Source organism: Penicillium waksmanii, assembly GCF_028829765.1.
Source record: "Penicillium waksmanii strain IBT 27052 chromosome Unknown utg000004l:1.0-5674109.0:1.0-5678898.0, whole genome shotgun sequence".
Classification (NCBI taxonomy): domain Eukaryota; kingdom Fungi; phylum Ascomycota; class Eurotiomycetes; order Eurotiales; family Aspergillaceae; genus Penicillium; species Penicillium waksmanii.
The window spans coordinates 3,793,858-3,814,369 of NW_026643251.1; the positions used below are offsets into that span (position 1 = coordinate 3,793,858).

At 49.7% G+C, this 20,512-nt stretch overlaps 8 protein-coding genes across 8 annotated transcripts; 4 read left to right on the forward strand and 4 right to left on the reverse strand.

The window, feature by feature from the left end:
* Window positions 1–694: 694 nt before the first annotated feature.
* Window positions 695–4,169, reverse strand: N7481_004225 (putative potassium/sodium P-type ATPase; the record flags this gene model as incomplete). The annotated part of the gene is made up of 5 exons (XM_057263444.1): window positions 695–1,522; window positions 1,579–3,469; window positions 3,520–3,614; window positions 3,688–3,814; window positions 3,895–4,169. 5 exons carry the CDS (start codon window positions 4,167–4,169, stop codon window positions 695–697), a joined length of 3,216 nt encoding a protein of 1,071 aa, XP_057125105.1.
* A 1,264-nt stretch (window positions 4,170–5,433) lies between these two features.
* Window positions 5,434–6,257, forward strand: N7481_004226 (putative exosome complex subunit Rrp46; the record flags this gene model as incomplete). Its single annotated transcript, XM_057263445.1, has 2 exons — window positions 5,434–5,769; window positions 5,844–6,257. The coding sequence occupies 2 exons, from the start codon at window positions 5,434–5,436 to the stop codon at window positions 6,255–6,257; spliced, it is 750 nt and encodes a 249-aa protein (XP_057125106.1).
* Window positions 6,258–7,411: 1,154 nt separating this feature from the next.
* Window positions 7,412–9,487, forward strand: N7481_004227 (putative NAD+ kinase Utr1; the record flags this gene model as incomplete). The annotated part of the gene is made up of 2 exons (XM_057263446.1): window positions 7,412–8,918; window positions 8,985–9,487. 2 exons carry the CDS (start codon window positions 7,412–7,414, stop codon window positions 9,485–9,487), a joined length of 2,010 nt encoding a protein of 669 aa, XP_057125107.1.
* A 1,089-nt stretch (window positions 9,488–10,576) lies between these two features.
* On the forward strand, window positions 10,577–11,296 carry N7481_004228 (uncharacterized protein; the record flags this gene model as incomplete). The annotated part of the gene is made up of 1 exon (XM_057263447.1): window positions 10,577–11,296. One exon carries the CDS (start codon window positions 10,577–10,579, stop codon window positions 11,294–11,296), a length of 720 nt encoding a protein of 239 aa, XP_057125108.1.
* A 1,034-nt stretch (window positions 11,297–12,330) lies between these two features.
* On the reverse strand, window positions 12,331–13,313 carry N7481_004229 (GAF domain-containing protein; the record flags this gene model as incomplete). The annotated part of the gene is made up of 4 exons (XM_057263448.1): window positions 12,331–12,441; window positions 12,503–12,899; window positions 13,119–13,156; window positions 13,311–13,313. The coding sequence occupies 4 exons, from the start codon at window positions 13,311–13,313 to the stop codon at window positions 12,331–12,333; spliced, it is 549 nt and encodes a 182-aa protein (XP_057125109.1).
* A 537-nt stretch (window positions 13,314–13,850) lies between these two features.
* Window positions 13,851–14,605, reverse strand: N7481_004230 (uncharacterized protein; the record flags this gene model as incomplete). Its single annotated transcript, XM_057263449.1, has 2 exons — window positions 13,851–14,338; window positions 14,410–14,605. 2 exons carry the CDS (start codon window positions 14,603–14,605, stop codon window positions 13,851–13,853), a joined length of 684 nt encoding a protein of 227 aa, XP_057125110.1.
* Window positions 14,606–16,048: 1,443 nt separating this feature from the next.
* On the reverse strand, window positions 16,049–17,806 carry N7481_004231 (uncharacterized protein; the record flags this gene model as incomplete). The annotated part of the gene is made up of 2 exons (XM_057263450.1): window positions 16,049–16,845; window positions 16,909–17,806. The coding sequence occupies 2 exons, from the start codon at window positions 17,804–17,806 to the stop codon at window positions 16,049–16,051; spliced, it is 1,695 nt and encodes a 564-aa protein (XP_057125111.1).
* A 1,149-nt stretch (window positions 17,807–18,955) lies between these two features.
* N7481_004232 (uncharacterized protein) lies at window positions 18,956–19,663 on the forward strand (the record flags this gene model as incomplete). The annotated part of the gene is made up of 3 exons (XM_057263451.1): window positions 18,956–19,103; window positions 19,186–19,248; window positions 19,329–19,663. The coding sequence occupies 3 exons, from the start codon at window positions 18,956–18,958 to the stop codon at window positions 19,661–19,663; spliced, it is 546 nt and encodes a 181-aa protein (XP_057125112.1).
* Window positions 19,664–20,512: the final 849 nt, after the last annotated feature.

Here is a 20,512-nt window from a genome sequence, read left to right on the forward strand (position 1 = left end):
CGGAATACTACCAATATATTGGATATATTTTGAGATTCAAAAATAGATCCAAGAGATCTTGATCAAGCTCTCGGAGCTAACCGTGATCCGTTCTCCGACCCACTTCTTGAAGATCGTATTCCCTAGCCAGTGAAGGCTTACGCCCATCAGGCGCGCATCTGCTGATTAATTGTTATATTTTGCTTTACTATGTAAAATTTTAGGTAATTATGTCTGAAAAAGAGCCAGTATTGGGCTAGAGTCGTTAGGGCGCTCTGGTAAAAGCTTCAGAATGTCTGGCCTCCCAGCTGACATGTCTCACTGCCAGGGGCCAAGCAGAGGAAACACCGGTGTAGGTTTAGGCATCCAAGGGTCTCGATAATACATCTGTACTATGCATTATCAAAAATCTACTTTTCCTAATTTTCAATCACATTGGCGCTGTGGTATATTATGTACGAAGAGGTCGTGGGGGGCCTTGCAAGGGCGAGATAGCCTCATTCTAGTGGTCGGTACTAGTAACAAAAGAGATCCCGAGATCAATAAAGTCTTCGAGTGATATCAACCATTTTCAAGTTGTTTTATCAGTCCTGAACATAAAAAACCTAATGACATTCTGGTTGGTAACTAAGAAAGTGTGCCACATCCGTCGCTGCCCGTTGTGTTGAATCTTACGGTTCTCAGCCACGATGTTGAATCACTCACCATACAGGTATCACTTCATCTCCACACTTGCATTAGCACTGAGAGATAGCGGAGTAAGTGTACCGAGACCAGCTCTCGTTTCTGCATCCTCCAGCGTCAGGATCGCGGTCATGCCACTGCCGATTCCAAACGCCCGCTTCACAGCCTTCCAACTCTCGACACAGGCCAAATAGGTTACTGTGCAGCCAAACACAACACCCCACTCCCATGTTATAGAATGGTGTTTGAAAACCACTTGGTTTACTACTGGAAGATAGATAACTGGGAAGGCAATAACAAAGCCAGCCACGACCGCCCAGAAGAGAAATTGGTTGCGCCAAAGTGTGGAGAGGATGGACTTCCTAGGAGATCTGACCGGGTCCATGTTGAACAAAGACCATGAAAAATGTTTCACTTCCCAGGCTGTTACCAGAAGAAGAAAAGTTAGAGTTGCGTATGTTGTTGCACGGGCTCGAAAAACAGCGTCACAAGTCGGGTTGTAGCCTTGGTTGCATCCATCTCCCAAATCGGAAGTCCCTGCGCCGGCTGCATAGATAACACAAACAAATGCGACCAGACAGAGCGAGCCCATGAAAGTTCCGTATATCATCTTGTCAACTATGAGTTCCCGAGTAAAGACTCCGACTCGTAGGTCATGCGGCGGACGATACATGATGTCCGGTTGCGCCTCTTCCAGGCCGAGTCCAACAGCTAAGAAGGATGAGGTGACAAGATTGGCCCATAGAATTTCTAGTGGGGAAAGAGGGAAGACAGAGTCCCCTCCGGTATCTTTGAATGCAAGGGCAATGAGAAGTAGGATCACCTGAGCGATATTTGAAATCAAAAGATGCATGAGAAACTGAGCAAAGGTCAGCTGGTATTCACTGGAGCATTTTCGATGGAGATACTATGTACCTTCTGAATATTATCGAATAGACGACGGCCTTCCTCAACGGCTTTGACAATCGAAGAAAAGTTGTCATCGGTGAGCACCATATCTGCGGCTTCCTTGGCCACATCACTGCCATTCTTACCCATGGCAATGCCCACGTCTGCTCGTTTGAGAGCTGGAGAATCATTGACCCCGTCACCAGTCATCACACAAAACGCCTGGCGGCGATGCATAGCATCAACCATCCGCACTTTGGTGGCCGGGCTACAACGAGCAATGACAAGCGGCAGCTCCTCAATTTCGTCCACCTCAGCGTCGGTAAGTCTGTCAAACTCATCCGCGGCCATGACTAGTTTTCTTGATTTTGCCAAAGCAACCACACGGTCGAGGATGCCAACTTCAGAAGCAATAGCTGTGGCTGTCTTGATGTGATCACCCGTCAGCATGTGCACTGTTATCCCTGCCATTTGGCATTTCCGCACCGCCGCCGCCGTTTCGACGCGTGGAGGATCATACAGGCCAACTAGCCCACCGAATTGGAGATCGCTCTCTGCAGACGCCCGAGGGGAGACGAAGTCGTTATTGTCGATAGCAGTCTTTTTGTAGGCAATGCAAAGAACACGAAGTCCCTCTCCGGCCATTCTATCCGCGGTTTCACGGATGATCTGCTTTTCGCCTTCGCTAGTTGATATGGAGGGAATGACAGCCTCCGGTGCACCTTTGGTGTATACCTCATTGAAACCATCTTCCGCGTTGCTATACACAATTGTCATCTTTTTGATAGCGGAGTCAAATGGATATTCTGTGTGGAGCTGAAGTTTCCGCCCACGGATCACAGTATTTTTGGCAAAGTCGAATCGCATAGCCAAGACATGTAAAGCTATTTCGGTCGGTTCTCCAACTGCGGACCATACATCATTTTCATGCTGCACGACCGAGAGGTTACAGAGTGAAAGAGCAGAGAGAAAGGTGTGTAAAGCGGGATGCTTTTCAATAGGGTGGCTTGAATTCCAGTCAATCTCGTCCAGTTGAACCAGGCCACTGGTCGGGTCGTATGGATCGGTCGTTTGACGAACAGTCAAGGTGCCCGCTCCTGGGATCCATGCCGATCGAGCGATCATCTTTCCCTGTGTCAGAGTTCCGGTCTTGTCGGAACAAATATTGGTGACACCACCAACAGCCTCGAGACATTGCAGTTTGCGAACTATGACATTTCCTTTCGCCATTTCCTTTGTTCCCACAGCAATAGTAATGGTCAAGACTGCAATGAGTGACTCTGGTATAACAGCCACTGCAACGCAGATCCCGTAAATCAAGACCTCACCTTGCACATCCCACAAGTTGACCGAGAAAACGATGATGGCAAGCAGGATGGCTAATGCAAAGAGAAGAAGTGCGAACTTGCTCAGCTTAACCTGCAGTGGTGTGCCTACTAGTCCTAGCATCTTGGCGATGAAGGATTTGACACGGTATAAGGCTTGACGAAGTGGGCTTCTACTCCCCATACTGCCCTGATCTTGGAGCAGTTGGGCAATCTTGCCTACTTCTGTTGCCATTCCTATTGCAACGACGATGCCGGTGGCTCGACCCTGTGTTGTACTACAACCAGAGTATGCCATATTGGTTCTATCTCCGATAGGTATATCCGGTAAGACCAGTGTGGTGTATGGAGTTTTCTGAACGGGTAGAGACTCCCCAGTGAGAAGAGCTTCGTCCGTCGAAATGTTCATGCCCTCCAATAGCCGCAAGTCTGCAGGAACGACATCTCCAACCGCCAAGCGGACTATATCACCGACAACTAGTGATTCAGCTTTCACAGAAATCACCTTCCCATCCCGAGTGACCTTGCAAACTGGCGCCGACAAGCGGTGGAGGGAAAGGATCGTCTTCTCGGCTTTATAATCTTGGACAAAGCTATTCTGGTCAGCAAGCTCCGGGAGGCATAAGTGATTCCTACGACGTACCCAACGATGATGTTCAGGAGGATCACGGCTGTTATGACACCACCTTCGATGTAATCATCGATTCCAAAGGACAGAGCCATGGTGATCAGAAGAACCTAGAAGGTAATTCCATTAGCTGCCAGTTCTCCCCCACTCCTGGGCGAATATTATAAGATGGCCCGCACTCACTATCGTCAAGCTGTTGGATACCTGCCTTAGCAGTATCCCCCAGAAGGAGATGCTCTCGATTTCGCGGACCGCATTTGGACCGTCGCGCTCAAGGCGCAATTCTGCTTCGGAGCTGGAAAGTCCATTACTTCAAAAAGCGAGGGGAGAAAGTGTCAATATGGAAGTTCTTCTGTGAGAGTAGAAAGAGAATAACTAGTAGCCACGTACTGTAGGTCTGTCTGGAGGAGGGTCGTGAGTTGAAAAGGCTCCAAGAGATGGGCATTCTTGAGCCGATCGTCTGTTCTTTCAGTCGTTTCGGTCGATGTGCGCTGCTCAGAGCGGACAGGCAAGCTATGGGTGGCCAGCGGCGTTGCCGGCTTTTCTTTCGGGTCGCACGGCTTAAGGCTTAAGGTTGTGGGTGATTCATGTGAAATGGGCTCCGTACAAGGACATATAGGAGGTTCAGTCGATTCCTCGACATCGGGAGTTGTCTCTATGCCCATTCAAGGAGGTGTAAGGAGAAGGAAGCTGAAAGGAAGCTGAAAGGAGGGATAATAACAAGCAAATGTTTTAATTCTTGCGAGCCAAACTAAACCGATGGTTCCTTTCCCTGTGATACCAGAGAGACCTCTCAAGATGCAGAATAAGTTGGGAAATAGGAAAGGGAGGGAGTGACAATGGACTGTTTGTATTTGTATGCAAACGAAAGAGGGGGATGGTATCGTGAGCGGCGGTGGGGGGGTGGGATAAACGAGGATGTCATTGGGGAATGCCTGCGGAGATGCTTGGCTGGTCCTATCCTAATGTGATACCTTACGACAACATCGGTTGGCAAGCCGCTAGATGTCTTGGAGCGAGGCTAACCGGGGCATTCATTGGACATGAGGGGGTTGGATGACCAGCCACAATCCGGATGGTTCTCATCCTAGCTTCTTGTCGATCGATCGATGATGGATGGATTCCAGCCGTGGATTCTCAACTTCCCTAACAAAATATTGACAGGGTAATCATGTTGACCAAACGGATTTCGCCAATAGTCAAGTTCTCGCGTCTTCAAGGTGATATCCATGGTTCCATCTAGTTCATGACTGCATTGAGGCGGAGGCCTTGCCAATCCTGTTCCGCCACTTTCCAAGATCTCGGCGCATCGGAACAGGTCTTGGGTCGTGTGTCAATGCCAGTCAGTGTCAGTGCAATACTTGGACCAATTAGTTGGAAGCGTTGGTCTTGGGATTATCGCCAAGATACAAGGTGGTCGTGTCTTTTGCCGGTACGGAGTACTGCGGAGTGCCAGTGGTATTACTAGTATCTAGTAACTAGTAGGTATGCCTCTACTGACATAGGTAAAGGATCTATACTTGGTACCTACTAGCTAGTAGAGTACTACAAGTACTACAAGTAAATCTGGAATATACTAATGGTATGAGTAGTACGACTGTTAACATAGACACCACCAGGCAAACCCAAACAATCCCTCTCTTTCACTACTCTTAGGTACACATATTTAATGCCTCAAATAGGTCCTCTACCCGTAACTACTGACTTCTATTTCACCAACATCTTCTCTACTGGTATTTTGTTGTTTTCATCATCTTCTTGTGGAGCTGGCCAATCAGCGCGCGGCCCGCACTGCAAAATCCGCGCTTCAAACTTGAACTCCCCCCGGTGCTTTCCCACGCTTTGCTTTGCTTTGCCTCACGTCTACTCTCAATCTCCTCCACCAAATTGAACTCTTCTTCAACCCCCCCTGGGTTCTACTGCTACAGAATGGTTGGCCTTACAGCATCACTCTCGAACCTGAGCCGTTCCGACGGCTCGGCCTCCTACAAATGTCCTGCCACCGGCTACGATCTGCTCGGTGCCGTGAATGCCCCCATTGAGCTACCCGCCCGTCGTGACGCCCTGAAACCCGAAGAAGCGACCGTGGAAGTTTTCGTCAAGCCAGGAAATACTACAGCAGGTGTTGGAGAACGCCATGTGGAGGGAATTCTCCGCAGTGTGCTGAGCAAGGTCGTTCTGGGTCGCGAACGAGGATTTCCTCGTCGCGGCGTAGTGATCACGCTGGCAATTGTCGGAGGCGAGACTGTCGACCGTGGTGATTCTGTAAGACCCCTCTGAGCAATTTCTCGTGGAGTGATTCCATGTGTGATCTCGTTCTAACTGATATTTGCTCACAGTACCTTACCATCCTTCCGGCCCTGCTCCATACATCACTCCTTGCCTTGCTATCGGCCGCCGTGCCTCTGTCGATGACATTTTCAGCCACCCTAGTGGGTGTGAACAAGTCTGGCGCCATCATCACCGACCTCTCCGCTGTTGACGCAAAGGCCGCTGCGTCTCTCCACGTCCTCGCCTTTTCTTCTAAGAACCACCTACTTCTCAATGAGAGCGAGGGCCGATTTGATTTCGACACTTGGGAACAGGTTCGAGACCGTGCTCTGTCCATCTGCCAGGACATGACTGCCCCTGGGCCGGATGGAGACGTCGCGATGGGCGATGAAGCGGACGACTCTCGTCCCAAAGGATTTGTTCGGGAGACTGTAGAGGATCGCCTCTACAAGGACTACTCGTGGAAGATTGATTCCGTCTGAATGCGATGAGCAAGCTCTGCACCGGGCAGCGGGGAGGAAGATTATCATGAATGGGGACACGACGGGGACACGACGCAGAACCCCCGAAGAATACCAGGCTGCCTTGGCCTGTAGGAGGTACTTCCTGCGATACTCGGGCATTTGATCTCCGCATTCAAAGTTGCTGACTCGCCGCTTCACGGGATCACGAGTGTGACGACTGTCACACCACAGTCGAGGCTTGTTTCCTCTCCGCCACTGCATGTACGAGGCTCGGGTCAACCATTCCGACGAGAAAGTGACCGATACGCTCGGTCGCACTGGCTTGACGCCGCCTGCACCTTGTCGTACCAGGTAAGGCACCAAGGTCGCTAGGGCGGCGCTGCCAATGAAGCGTGAATATGAAGCACGAACCCAGGCAAATCTCCGCCAGTCAGCAGCAATAGCAGCAGCAGGAACGCTATATGATAGCAATAAGCCCTAGCCTCACTCTGTTCGAGAGGACCGAGAGCAGAAGCAGAAGCACAAGCATAAGCACAAGCAAAAAAAAAAGAAGCAAACAAGCAAAGAAAATTACTATAAGAAACGACGCAAGTTTCCGGAGCCGCGGTAAATCAAGTAGAAACTTCCCCCTCTCCTCAATGGAAGACGTCAGCATTGGAGCCTTCCCATGTACTGCACTTCCTCTTAGATTTCCCCACGCTACTCATTTATCCGGCGCTTGGACTCATTCCCCAAAGGTTTCCACTTTTTTTATTCTATTTTTCATCTTTGAGCCGTGCTTCCGTTGTCGGCATTTTGAAGAGTTTGGTTTGGCTCAGAGCCCGAGTCTTTGACGAGAGTGTACTCTGAACCTCAACCTCTCAACCTCTCAACCTCTCAATCATCCCTGTCCTCTTTGTCCAAACACCAACATCCTCCCCCACTCACGGCGATCGGGGACTCTATCCACATTCACATCCACATCCACATCCCTGTCGGCAGATCCCAAATTGTGGAAGACGGTGGAATCGTCTCACCGCGTTCCATTGAGGGGGATTTGCCATACTCCCGCGCAATCCCCGTTACATCCGAGCTCGGTCCCAGCCCGTTGACTTCGAGTATCTGCAGCCCCCGAGGTCACCTCATCCTGCAGTGACGAGTATTGACTCGTACTTAACCTAGGTTAACTGCTCATGGCGTCGCCCGGCAGTGAGTCGTCCCGATCTGACACTACCACCACTCAGCTTTCTACCCTGCGCTCGTCATCGCGTACTTCTCCATCTTCATCTTCATCTTCATCTCCATCTCCGACCGCCACCGTCACCACCGCAACTGCAAGGTCCATTACTGCCCCACCCCAATCCGCCTCAAAAGTCGGCGCGACCCTGCTTCGCGATCATGCCCTCCATATAGAGCCCTCTCAGACACATAACGAGATTCATTCTCGCGGTCCCCCCTCGAAAACTCCAAACAGTACTGCCCTGCTCCCCGCCAAGATAGATCCCGTCCAGGAAGAAGCCGTCGGCCGGTCGCTGCCCTCTTCGGCATTGCGCCGATTTCGCCAGAACTCCGTGTCTGGACACCGATCTCAGAAAGCCCTCTCGACCGACTGCATTCCTAGACAGACCATCATGAAGGCTTTGGCATCACGGCCAGCATTTTCCAAAAGCAATCAGAACGCGAGCTTTTCAGGTCCATTCTCAGGCCTACTCACCAATGGCGAAGCCTCATCCCCGCCCGATGAAAAAGAGAAGGAGAATGAGAAGAACAAAGGGCGTGAACGCAGATATAGTGCTGCCTCGTCCCAAAATTTGTCGACTGCGCTGTCTAATCTCCAACTGAGCGGATATCTCGATCGATCCCCCGCAACGGCGCGACTGCTGCTACAGTCACCATGTTACTTCCACCAGAGATTCGACGATGCAGTAAATATAAAGAAGGTTCTAGAAGAGATTGCGGATGATGAGTGGCTGTCGCATTCCAGATTGGTACAGACTGCAACGGGTGTTCGGGAGGTGTCGAAGCAATTGCAAAGGCGGCCGATCAAACGCGCCGTGCGCAATGTCATGATTGTCACCAAGGCACGAGACAACAGCCTGGTGCATCTGACTCGTGAGCTGGCCGAATGGCTTTTGTCAACACCACGATATGGAAGCGACCTGGGTGTCAATGTTTACGTGGATGCCAAACTGCGGAACTCCAAGCGATTCGATACCGCCGGCCTGCTTCAGAAGGAACCGCGGTTCGCCCAGATGCTGCATTTCTGGACACCCGATCTCTGCTGGACCTCCCCGGATAAATTCGATCTTGTCCTCACCCTTGGCGGAGATGGAACGGTCCTCTTCACCTCATGGCTCTTCCAGCGCGTAGTGCCACCGGTGTTTTGTTTCTCGCTCGGGAGCCTAGGCTTTCTCACAAATTTTGATTTCAACCACTATAAGACGCATCTGAATGGGGTCATGGGGGACGTCGGCATGCGCGTGAACCTGCGGATGCGATTCACATGTACCGTGTACCGGAAAGACCGGAGCAAAGGCGCGGGAGTCGGCGCAGTCGAAGAGGGCGAGCAATTCGAGGTTCTGAATGAGCTGGTAATTGACCGGGGGCCTTCGCCATATGTCTCCAATCTAGAGCTATATGCAGATGATGAGCTATTGACCGTTGTTCAAGCGGATGGCTGCATTTTCTCTACCCCCACAGGTATGTGTCATCCGAAGCTGCATTTGGACAGTGACTTTTCGTACTGACCAAAACAAACAAATCCAGGCTCGACAGCCTATTCCTTATCCGCTGGTGGCTCACTCATGCACCCATCAATTCCGGGCATTCTTCTCACCCCAATCTGTCCTCACACTCTCTCCTTCCGCCCTATGGTTTTGTCAGACTCGCATCTTCTCCGCATCGCCGTTCCCAATACATCCCGATCCACCGCGTATTGTTCATTCGATGGCAAGGGCCGAGTTGAGCTTCGCCAAGGTGACTATGTCACTATCGAAGCCAGCCAGTATCCCTTCCCCACCGTTGTATCAGACAGCGGCGAGTGGTTCACCAGTGTCCAACGTGCTCTCCGCTGGAATACTCGTGGGGCCGTACAGAAAAGCTGGGATGGTGCTGCCGGGGATGATCAAGACGAGGCCGCGGATGAACAATGGGATATCGACACTGACGCCGGACTCGCGGGTACGGATAGCGGGATAGGTCCTAGCGAGGATGGCGATTCGTTATCCCCTAACCCGATGCGACGACAGATGAGTCTGCTCAATATGTGAACTTCGCTGAGCAGAGATTATATTTATTTTTCTTCCCCCTCTTTCCCTCATCCCTTTTCACGACATACCTCTTTCATTTCGGCGTTTTCACGACATACCCAGTCAGGCTTGCATCGTTCAAGGTTATTACAAGCATAGATCTCGATATTGTTTCCTGTTATATCTTCAAGACAGCTAAGCGGTCACTACATACATCACTATTTTTCCGGTTTCGGTTAGGTTATCACGGCGATGTCCATGTTGCATGTCATGTTCAGATGACGGTCATTCCATAAAAGCCTTCGCTAGAGAATTGACGCTATAGAGCACCCAGGTGCCAACGCAATGAAACATTCAATGTTTACGGTCGTTTCTGATCTACTAGCGTAGTAGTACCTCAAGACTCCACTTTATGTGATACCTCATCCCACACCTCTTCAGTTATAATAGATGGAGCGGATAATAATCACATTCCGGCGAACATTCCAAGGCGTTCAGGTGATGTTCCACCAGACAACCCATGTAACCTCGCGGCAACATGGATTGAGTTTGCAGATCTGGTGCTCGTGGACTGAAACACCGCGTTGTTTCGGCTTGATAGGTCCAAGCTCCAGTCAATCTACGCTGCTCCATACAACTATGTACCGCAGAATTACGAAGTGTTTTATTTCTGAGTGCCAGTATAACTGGTGCGGATGGAAAAGAAGTTCAAAATTCACTTGATAAAGTGGATTATAGTACGAAGAGGGTTGGTTGGTGAAGATACTGTGAGGCTGTTTATTCTAAGAGTAGTTTTTTTTCTTGTGGCAGGATTTACTTTTAAGTTCTTACTATTATTTCCTAATATAGTCTTTCTAGAAAAAGCATAACTTTTTCAACCTACTAGTACATGCAGTGTAAGAAATAGTATCCCCTGACTTGTCAGAACCTTGGAAAATAATAAGCAAAGGGGGTGTTTTGTAGTATCCACACGCAGCCCCGGAATAGTATAAAGGGGTCTTCTACCTCGCAAAAGAATCACCCAGACTAAACGAAAGAACGCAATACAAAACAAGCAGAAGCACCACAATCCCATCAATCTCAAAAAACAACCAAACAGATACCACCAAAATGAAGACTTCCCTCCTACAAACCACCCTCCTCTCAACCCTCCTCCAAACAACCCACGCCCTCGTGGGAATCTCTTGGAAGGTATCCAACGCCCCTAGCGATGGTCTCAAGGACATCAGCTTCCCAATCGCTATGCCCAACGCAGCCCACAAATCCGGGTACTACTACGCACAGCAATTCAGCTTCGCGGGACAGAGCGATGTCGGATACACAGGTCTCCAGCCCCGCGAAGACAAGGGCTCGGGCTCGGTAGTCCACGCCGCTTTCTCCAGCTTCGTTGCCGGCACTACAAGCGCAGATGCGAATTGCTCGGACGGTGCGGACGGTGGCGCGGGCGTTTCCTGCGCTGTCGATGTCTCTGCGACCTACGCACACGGCTACGTTCTTCGCGTCAAAAATACGGAGGGTACCACGTGGACTGGTACGATGGTTGATGCTGTTGATGGGACGGAAACTCATATTGGGTCTTATACGCTTCCCTCTGGCTCTGGGGGTATCCAAGGGAGCCAGGTGGGCTTTGTGGAGTATTATCCTTGGAACTCGGGGACTCATACCTGTGATCAATTGCCTAAGACGGATGTAACTTTTGGTGTGCCGACTTCTTCGGGTGGGACTGGGGAGTTGGGTGATGCGTATGAGTACGGAGATTGTGTTGGGAAGGTGGCTTACAGTTCGAAGAGAGTTGATGGGGATGCTGTGAATGTTGTTGTTGGATTTTAGGGGCTTTCTATGATTTTCAAATTGATTGTACGAGATAGTATCCCAATATTATGGCCATATCCAGAGCCGGTATGATTCAAGTTCTAAGATTGGCCATGAGAGTATCCCCTCCTCCATAGCTTTGCTTTTGTGTACGTTGCAATGCTCAATACACTAAGGAAGAAGATCGGACATGGATAGTTTCCAGTAGTTAACTAGCTACTAGCATCAAAAGTGGATCGCTGATATAGTTAGTATGTGGCAAGAGGAGGTGTAAACACCTGCAACCATAGTACTTAGGGCTTTTAATAAACGCCTGGAGGGTACGATTCGGTCTTCTCTTGCCTTTCTGGCTAGAAAGTCTATCGGTGGTACTTCCAAAATGGAGGCTGGTCATAGAGTCAACGCCTGCAATGAATATCGCTCTGCATAGACCTAACATATCGGGAAGGTTTAATGATGATCTCGATATATTGGCACCTGTCAGACCCTGAGTCGATCATCGGCAATGCGAGTCTCAGATTAAAAGGCGGCTTGAACACGAACCCCGACGCTTTGACGTGAGACGTAGTGGTTCAGGGATCCAACACCCCGCAATGTCGATCTGGCGTTTCAGGTAGAAAGGCCCAGTCAGGTCGTAGTACTAGTTCAAGTTAGTACTATCCTTACCGAGGTTGCATATTACTTTCCCCGAAACGATCAGGTGTTTGTTCATCTTCTACTCCTGCAAGATTAGCGAGGTTTCATCCGTCATGCATCATATCTTGATGTTGAATTTTTTTAGTTCTTCTAACTGGAAAGAAGGTAACATTAACATTTATATCGAACGCGATGAAAGTCATTGCCCCCGAAAACAAGGCTTTGTCCAACGCAAATATCTAAAAGAAGAGGCCATCTGTAACGGTAGCAGATTGACCGAATGCAATTAACCCGGAACTTTTGTGGAAACAGGTCAACAACCTGTATCCGCCCATCCTTCCCACCCGATTTGAATTCCGATCATGTCACATGAATCTCGTCTTAATATATATCATTTTCTCATTGGTGTTGATCCATCACCAGTCGCAGCTCTCAGCCAGGATCTCAGCCAATTCCTCCAGGTACTTTTTATCCACGTCGTCGAAGCCATCGGGCTGGGCGCAATCGATATCGATAATGGCGACGGTCTGCCGAGTCATTAGTACAGCATTCAGAAACACTGTGCACCACACAAGGAAGACCACTAACCTCGCCCCGAACAAGAATGGGAACAACGATCTCACTGCGGCTCTCGGCATCACAGGCAATGTGTCCCGGGAACTGCTCCACGTCTGGCACGACAACAGTCTTCTGGGTAGCGGCAGCGGTGCCGCAGACACCCTTGCCGAAGCGGATCTCTTGACAAGCAGGCTTTCCCATGAATGGTCCCAGAAGCAGGAGTTGGTCCTCAGTTGAAGCGTATGTGGTCGAGATCGTTACGCTGCCGATGTTGGGCCCGCCGCCGAGGGGAGGCGATGAGACGGGTGACGCGAGGGCGGGGAACTTGTCATCGCGAATGTAGAAACCGGCCCAGTTGACCGAGGAGGAAGGGGAAGGGAGAGCAGCGAATGTGTGCCACAGCAACGAGGAGACATTAGAAAGGTTGCTGGTGGATGTTAGTTTGCGGGCTTGGCATTAGCCAGGAAACACCACACCGCGCGCGAAGCCTATGAGGAGACAGGGCAGCTGGAAATGTGTTCCTTGAGATCTGGTTGGGAATGGCTCTCACCTAACCTAGTATGACGATAATCTGTTAGCGCATTGTTCAATTGGCGATGGTTGCGACGCCCGTTGGGCACCCGCACGCACGATGGGAGACACTCACCCAATTGCGTTGACCGGAGAGAAGACCCCTCGTTTGGTCTAGTAGTTGAGGGTAAATCTCGGCCTTTGTTGAGCCAAAGAAATAGGAAGAGTCGGCGTGAGGCTGGAATTGCGATCGGGCAAGTTAGTTAAGATCGGCGCGATTACCAATGAATTGGCGGGGGCAATGCAGGGTGGAATGACAGGGACGAACCATTTTGAGTAGTGTTAATGGAGGGGATAGGAGAAGAGGATTGTCGACAGCAATTGAGTGAGAAAGAGGGGAGTTAAAGGTGTTAAAGGAGTGAAGAGTGAAGAGTGAAGAGTGAGGAGGAGAGGAGAATTGAAGAACTGAAGAGAGGAAAGAGCAAAGCAAATTCGGCGGAGCTCCGCAAGTGGGGGAAGGAGCGATGACCAAAGACCAACTTGGGTTGGTCTGGCCCCGAGTTGCTTCTTCTCTCTTCCCTTCTTCTCTTCTTCTCTTCTCCTTGAACTCTCCAACTCAGTCGGTCCACAATTTCCCCGATATCATCTCTCCAGGAAACCTTAATTGGTGGCAGTTGGCTTTGCTCATATTCTGGTTCTGGTCCTGATCCTGGTCCTGGCCCACAATTGGTGACTCCTCGCGTGCACCCAAACCATCCTGGAAGTATCATGTCTCCCAATCCCTCGGTTCAACCCTGAAACCCCCGACTCTTTCTCGTTCGGAAAGTCTCAAGTCAACTCTGTTTGATCTGATTTCTGGTCTTCTTCCCTATTTTAAAGCGGGAGACTCGGATCGAGCCCTGCACCACTCGTCTTGATTTTTGACTTCGCCGGCTTCCCAGAGCCCCGGGTCGGAGGCGTTGGGGCTGTGAAGGAGAAACTGACCCCGGGCCATCGGATTGGATATCGATGATCGCATTTGATGTCCATCTTCTAGATCACCCATCTCTGCGGTATCAACGGAACCCCCCGAAAGACTAGGAATTGACGCAAACGAACGAAGGCGCCAGCTGAGAACCCGAGGCACTTGGTGCTTCCGAACAAGTTCTCGGATGATCTGATGCACCTCCACTTGAAGGATCGATCGTACTCGCGACATCGATCGCTTCCTGATCTGGAAACTCGGGCTAGTGTACCCCGATTGGTGTCGGCCAGAATGAATGGCCTTGGTATCTTTGATCCAGCTGTCCGCCTGTTGAGCATTGTAGAATTGATCTTGCACATGCACCTCATCGGGCGTGATGCGTACCACGGGGCCTGAGAAAGTTAGCACAAGAGCACGATAGTGGGAGCTTTAGGGGGGGGGAGGAACAGAGAGGGACACTGACCATATTCCTCGTGCATTCGGTCGATTTCATCTTCAAACGAGCCGGTCCCCCAGGCGGCGAAGTAGATCTCGTATAGACCCGTCAAAGCAGCCAAACGTGGCCCGGGGAATTTGCTTAGCGGGTGGATGTGCACACGATAGATAATTGTGACCAGGAAATATGCCACGAGGCTGCCTAGTAAAAAGCATAGAATCATGATGGAGGGCGACAGCGCTAGCAATTTGCAATTTGAAATCGGAAAAGCTGTGGTCGTTTGGTCGCTCGTCTAGTCAACCGAGGTCGCTGATTTGGATGCCAGAATCTTCAGGTCAAGCACTGGCAGTGAAGCGGGAAAAATATAAGTAGAGAATGTTGCTTCTCTACCTCTTCGTGATATCGGTTCGAAATTCGTATCTCTCACCCCGCTAGGTCCCAGTGAGATCGGCGAAAGGTGTGGTGATACGGCATCAAATATTCCCTCAACAAGATGAGATTACCCGCACGGCCGGGAACAAAGGTCGCACGAGTTGCGAAATTGGGGATACTGCATTTACAAGCTCCCAAGCCGTCGAAATCTCTTCCATCAAAGGCACAGACCAACTGCTCCTAAGCGTCCGACGGTGTCCTGCAAGTTGTCAGATCGTGGGGGGGGATCAACAGCGTGACGATCTATCATTGGCTGGTCGACTATTAATACCGCCTCTTGGTAGGCCTGGGCCACAGACATGGCGACTCCCGCCTTTCTCCATATCACTGTTAATTGGCCTTCGATCCTTTTGTGGAGCGCAAAGCACAGGGAAGGGTTGAGAGAATGGGGATGGCTGGGATCGTGTTGGATCCGAGCCGAGACCGCCAGTGTAGACCGCTATTTTGGCTCGTCTCGATTCTTGTCCGCTCTGTGATCGATCACTTTGCCCCCTTTATGCAGCCTACAAACGCTAGCGGGCGTCATGCTGCATTTGGCTTGGTGTTGTGGATTTTTTTATCGACTCCGAAGAAAATGTCAACCAAACAGCCTCGACCAGCCCATCCGATCGGTATTCGATCTGGTGAGGTTGCCGTGCTGATACCACCCAGAAACACCCTCCTTTCTCGTCAAAAATCAACAAGCGACCATCGAATTGGCAATATTTAGGGTTTTGCCGAGCTGCCTTTAGGGTATAGGCTAACTGCAGGGCTAACAGGCTTGGGTTACACAATCTGCTACGTGGACGTGGGGCAAACATTACACAAAAGATCTGAGCAACCCCGTCATCACACATGAGCGATCGCTGGAGATTCATCATACTGCATGAAGTTCTATATCTTCGCCAATTGGAAGGATCTCTCTACTTCTATAGTTGTTCCGCGCACGAGATTGTAGTGAGGAGCAAATTCTGATTGGACTATCGTCTCTTTCTAGGGCTATATCACAGTCCTAATGGAAGTTCAAACTACATATGGGATGAGTTGTAACTGTTATTTGTTCCGTCCGAGTCGTAATCATCAACATACGTAGAACTTTTTTTTTTCTAATCCTTCATCACGAGAATCGCTTACGCTACTAAGTATGAACTTCCCCATGAGATATTAATGTTGACAGACCATAAGCATGATCAGTTATAAGGGGAGGCTATATTTAAACATATGTTCAAAGTTTCAACAAACCGCCAAATTCCACTCAAACACCCGAGTCCTCTTGCTCGATACTGAATTCCCCATCATATTCAATCCAAGATTGACAGTTATCGTTCACATAATCGTAATCTATCAACTCCTTGGCCTCGTCATATCGCTCAATGAATTGAAGGGCAAATCCTTCTGAGGTATGCCACCCAATGTGGCAATGCATCAACCAGGCACCGGGGTTGTCTGTCTCCCAAGCCATGAGTAAGTAGCCACTACTTGCCAAAAGGGCAGTGTCTCTGCGTGGCGGGTTTGATGTAACAGTAGTCCCATCCCAAGGTCCAGTACCTTGTGCCAAGACAAAGAAATCATGACCATGCAAATGGATTGGATGGGCTACTGGCATGGAAGTATTGATCAGGAGATAGACCCACTCGTTGGCATTTGGGAGCTTAATGACACCGCTCGAAGCCTCCCACTCTGTTGTCCCATCATGGATCTGTAGCAGAGTCGGGTCCTCCCATTCAACCTGCATGGTCGTGCTGTTCAGGTACCAACGGAAGAGATTTTTTGTGTTCTTGGCAACAGTAACATCGGTCATGGCATCCCAGCCAGCCGCTGAAACCGATTTGGGGACAACGGGGACAAGTTTGCTCATGTCCTCGTCAAGGCATATATCATCAAAAAGCCATGGTGATGTGTTGGGGGTTCCAACCTTGCCGTAATAGTGCAAGATGCCTTTAATGCCCTCCACATTATCGTTCTCCGAGCAATCTGTTTGAGGAACTGCCCGAATCCAGTGGTTTCTGGCCTTGGGCTGATTCGCAGTGACGATAACATCATAACGTTGTCCTAGGTTGTAAGATTAATATTATCTTCCTTTCGTATTTGCAACATATTGACTGAGTAACTTACCCATTCCGATATTGATGTACTCAGTGGTATATGGCTTGATTGGTACAAAGTCCATAGCAATAACCGTGAGTTGGTGATTATCAATCATGAATTTCCAGTGGGTATCAATAGCCGCATTCAGAACTCGAAGGCGATAGGATTCTCCTTTATTAGCGCGCATAGTGAAATAAGAACCAGAATCGTTGTACTTGTTTGTCCCGTTGATGAGTCCTGTGTCGAGAGTTGGTGGACCTACAGCCTGAGCGTAGGTATAGAGTTCATCCGCAGTTCGGTGAGACCAATCATTCAGAAACAGCATGCCTTTGTCGACATCATAGTTCTTACTTGCAGGGCCGTTGATGATAATACCACCAAACACACCTTCCCAGGCTTGGAGACCAATGTGGGAATGGTACCAAGATGATCCATACTGGGCAGCACGCCATTTGTATGTGATACTTGACCCAGGTGCCGTTGGACATTGGGTTATTGAGACAACACCATCATTCTGGTTGGTGTAGTTCTGACGAATTCCATGCCAATGGATACTGGTTCCGTTTCTGGATTCATCCAGATGGTTCGTAACGTGAACAACGACATTGTCGCCCCAGTTTGCGTGAATTGTAGGCCCAGGAATTGTCCCATTAACAGCCATTGCAAAACGCTCGACTCCATCTGGGGCGACGGTAATCTCATCAATTGAGAGCCAATATTCACGGGTAACACCTGTGTTTGGTACAGTCTGTGTATAGTCCGTATTGATATCGTAGTCACACCACTTTGTTCTCTTGTGGGCAGTATTTCCAGCACAAGGCTTGGCTTTCTGAGGGTTTTTTGACTTGCGTGCCTCAAGCTGCGGGATGGTGAACGCAGCTGCGGCCAGTGCATATGCCAGAAAAAGAAATTTCTGTGGCCTCATAGTAATTCTCTATACCCGAACTCAACAGTGTATGTTTTAAAGAGGCACTTTCATGTAACACAAAGGCACAGAAACATAAAATATAGTACTGGAGGCTCGAAAATAAAAAGGACATGCAGTGCGAGTGATGTATGACGCTCTGAGGCTAGAATATATGCGAAATACCTTCAAGTTTCGGGTCTTATGAACAAGACACTACCTTTCAGAACAAGGCTGAGCTGGGCATGCTCTAAAATCTCACTTGACCTATCGTGCGGCGTGTCCGAGCCGCCAGGGCAACCCGCAATTCCTGAGATGCAGATGGAACCAGGGGCCAATATCATGCTAAGCGGGATAAGATACGCAACTAGCCCGGATGGGATGATCTCACTAGTCATTCATGTTGGCCTTGTGAGGCTTTTCGCCAGTAATTGCCCTAGTGGGTATCTTTCCGTAGTATGCTTGGTCGAGATGCTTCTTTCCCCTCATCCTTCTACATGATACAGTATCCCCGATGTCCCGATAAGGCTACTAGGGCTGCATGTCTCAGAATCACGAATCTCAACTATACTTCGACATGAATAACTCAGGTGTTCAGGTTTTAACCCTGGCTAAGGCTTTCCCCACGAGGTCTATTTCCCGGGCATTAACCAGTCAGGGTTTGTCCTGACTAGAGCTCGTGTTATCCAAAGAATAAGCCCGGGCACAAAAGACTCTTACTTTAGGCCGCCGGGGGCTGAGGTGGCGTTGCCCCCATATGGGAAGTGTCGGTCGACAGTTGACTCCGCGAAATCAGGTCAGTGCAAAGTACTTTACTGAATCAAAATCTGGGAGCAAATCATGCCTGCAGCTGATCTGCAGATTGTGGGCCTAATCATGTCTTGGTGGGCGGGATTGTAGAGTCAATATACTTCCGGCATCTTTATGCGATGCTCAGAGGGTCAAGGGGACGCCGAGTATTAGTAGTCCTCAGACATTGGGATTATCAACGACGCCCCGAAGATATAACCCAAACCAAAAACCTTTTGTTTTTACACAGTTCCGCCCTCTATTGCCCCTGGAACCCCGTGTCCTTTTTACTTTCTCTTCCTCCTCTTCTTCGCTGTTAGATAAGAGTTGTATGTACCTGCATTACTTTACGTCCCTTGTGCGTACATTTTACAATCAACCATGTTTCGCCTTTTTTCTATAATCGCTGTACTCATTGTAGCCCTGGGATCTGTTGGTCTCGCTCGGCTACTGGAAAAGCGTGCCGAAGAGTTCGGCATATATGCCTTTGGCGACAAAATCAGTGGACTGCAGATTTACTATTGGAGTGGTAAGTGTTGGGATACTCTCAACTCAGAAAATATGGCTCTCCTGCGAGGGATTTTCTGATCAACAATTTTGCGTCTCTCTAGGTGCCGCCTTGATAGGCGATCCAACTCAGTCCAAAAACTCAACCGACGTGCTGCCGGTCACCTGTGCGTATCTCACCACTTGGGCCACCTTGATGTCGAATGCATGTCCACCCGGGTACTAATTCAATTCCTCTCTTACTTAGTCACGGTCTCTGGCTCGGATGGAAACACCTTTACTGCGCACTCCGGGAACAAGGCCAAGTCTTTGACTGACCAAGCTCTTTACATATCGAATGATGGATCGGACAAAGTCGGCTTTTCCTCATCTACCGAACGGAGCAGTGGAAAGTTAACCGACATTTGGTGGCTATACGGACGTTACGTTATGACCAACGTCGAAGGGGCAACCTTCTACGCCGAGCCAACTTCTGACGGGTGGTATACGTTGTCGTGGAGTTCGGCAGATCAATCAGGAACGAATAAGGTACTGGTCACACTGCGTACTATTGAGCCCTCGACCAATTCTGTTTTGGCCTGAGCCCGGTCGAAAGGAGAATAAATAATGGAACCGGGGGGGGGGGGTGTGGCGCGAGCGTGGGCGGCTGAATTGAGCGATCGTGTGAATAGTTACGAGTAGACCTGTGCATGGGAGTCCCATGAACAGGTCTAGTTACGAGAAATGAGAATGTCGTATGTTGGTTGCCAAGAAGATAATCATGGATAGTGCTTAAGTAGCCCAAGCAATCAAAGGAATCTGCCCATAACTTGAACCCAATGCGTAAGCCAGGACCTAGACGACCGTACAGAGCTGACCTTCCGAGAGTATCCCGATATTGTGGCTTCGGTATAATCCTGTCTACATCCTGGCCAGATCATGCATGGTCCCGAACGATCGGTGAGATCAATACACCAGCGGGGTGGGGGCGAATCCATCCAAGGAGGGGGTGCGATGGCTACCTAATTGTTTTTCTCGTGTAGCTGTCTCGGCTTATGATTATTATCACACGTTCGTTGGATGAGCTTACTGGTCGATATCCCCCTTCCCCCTGTAGCCCTAGATACTGAATTTCGGGTGCACTTGCCGAAGAGCATAGCTAATAATTGGGTTTGTTCCGAATGAAGGTGGATAGCCTGGGGCAAGGGCCACGCGAACATGCAGACATGACCATGAGATAATGGGGCTATACACGATCTGCCTAGAAATTTCGATTCGCCCTGTTTGCCCATCAACTGATGGCGATCTCGGAGTAGAAGATAATCGCGCTAGCAAGGAATTGATCGTACGTACTCGAAGTGGAACCGCGGGTGACAAGTGATCCCACTATGCGAGATGGGGCGGAGGTCAACCGATCACCGGGGTAGAGGGCTATTAATACATATTCCGAGG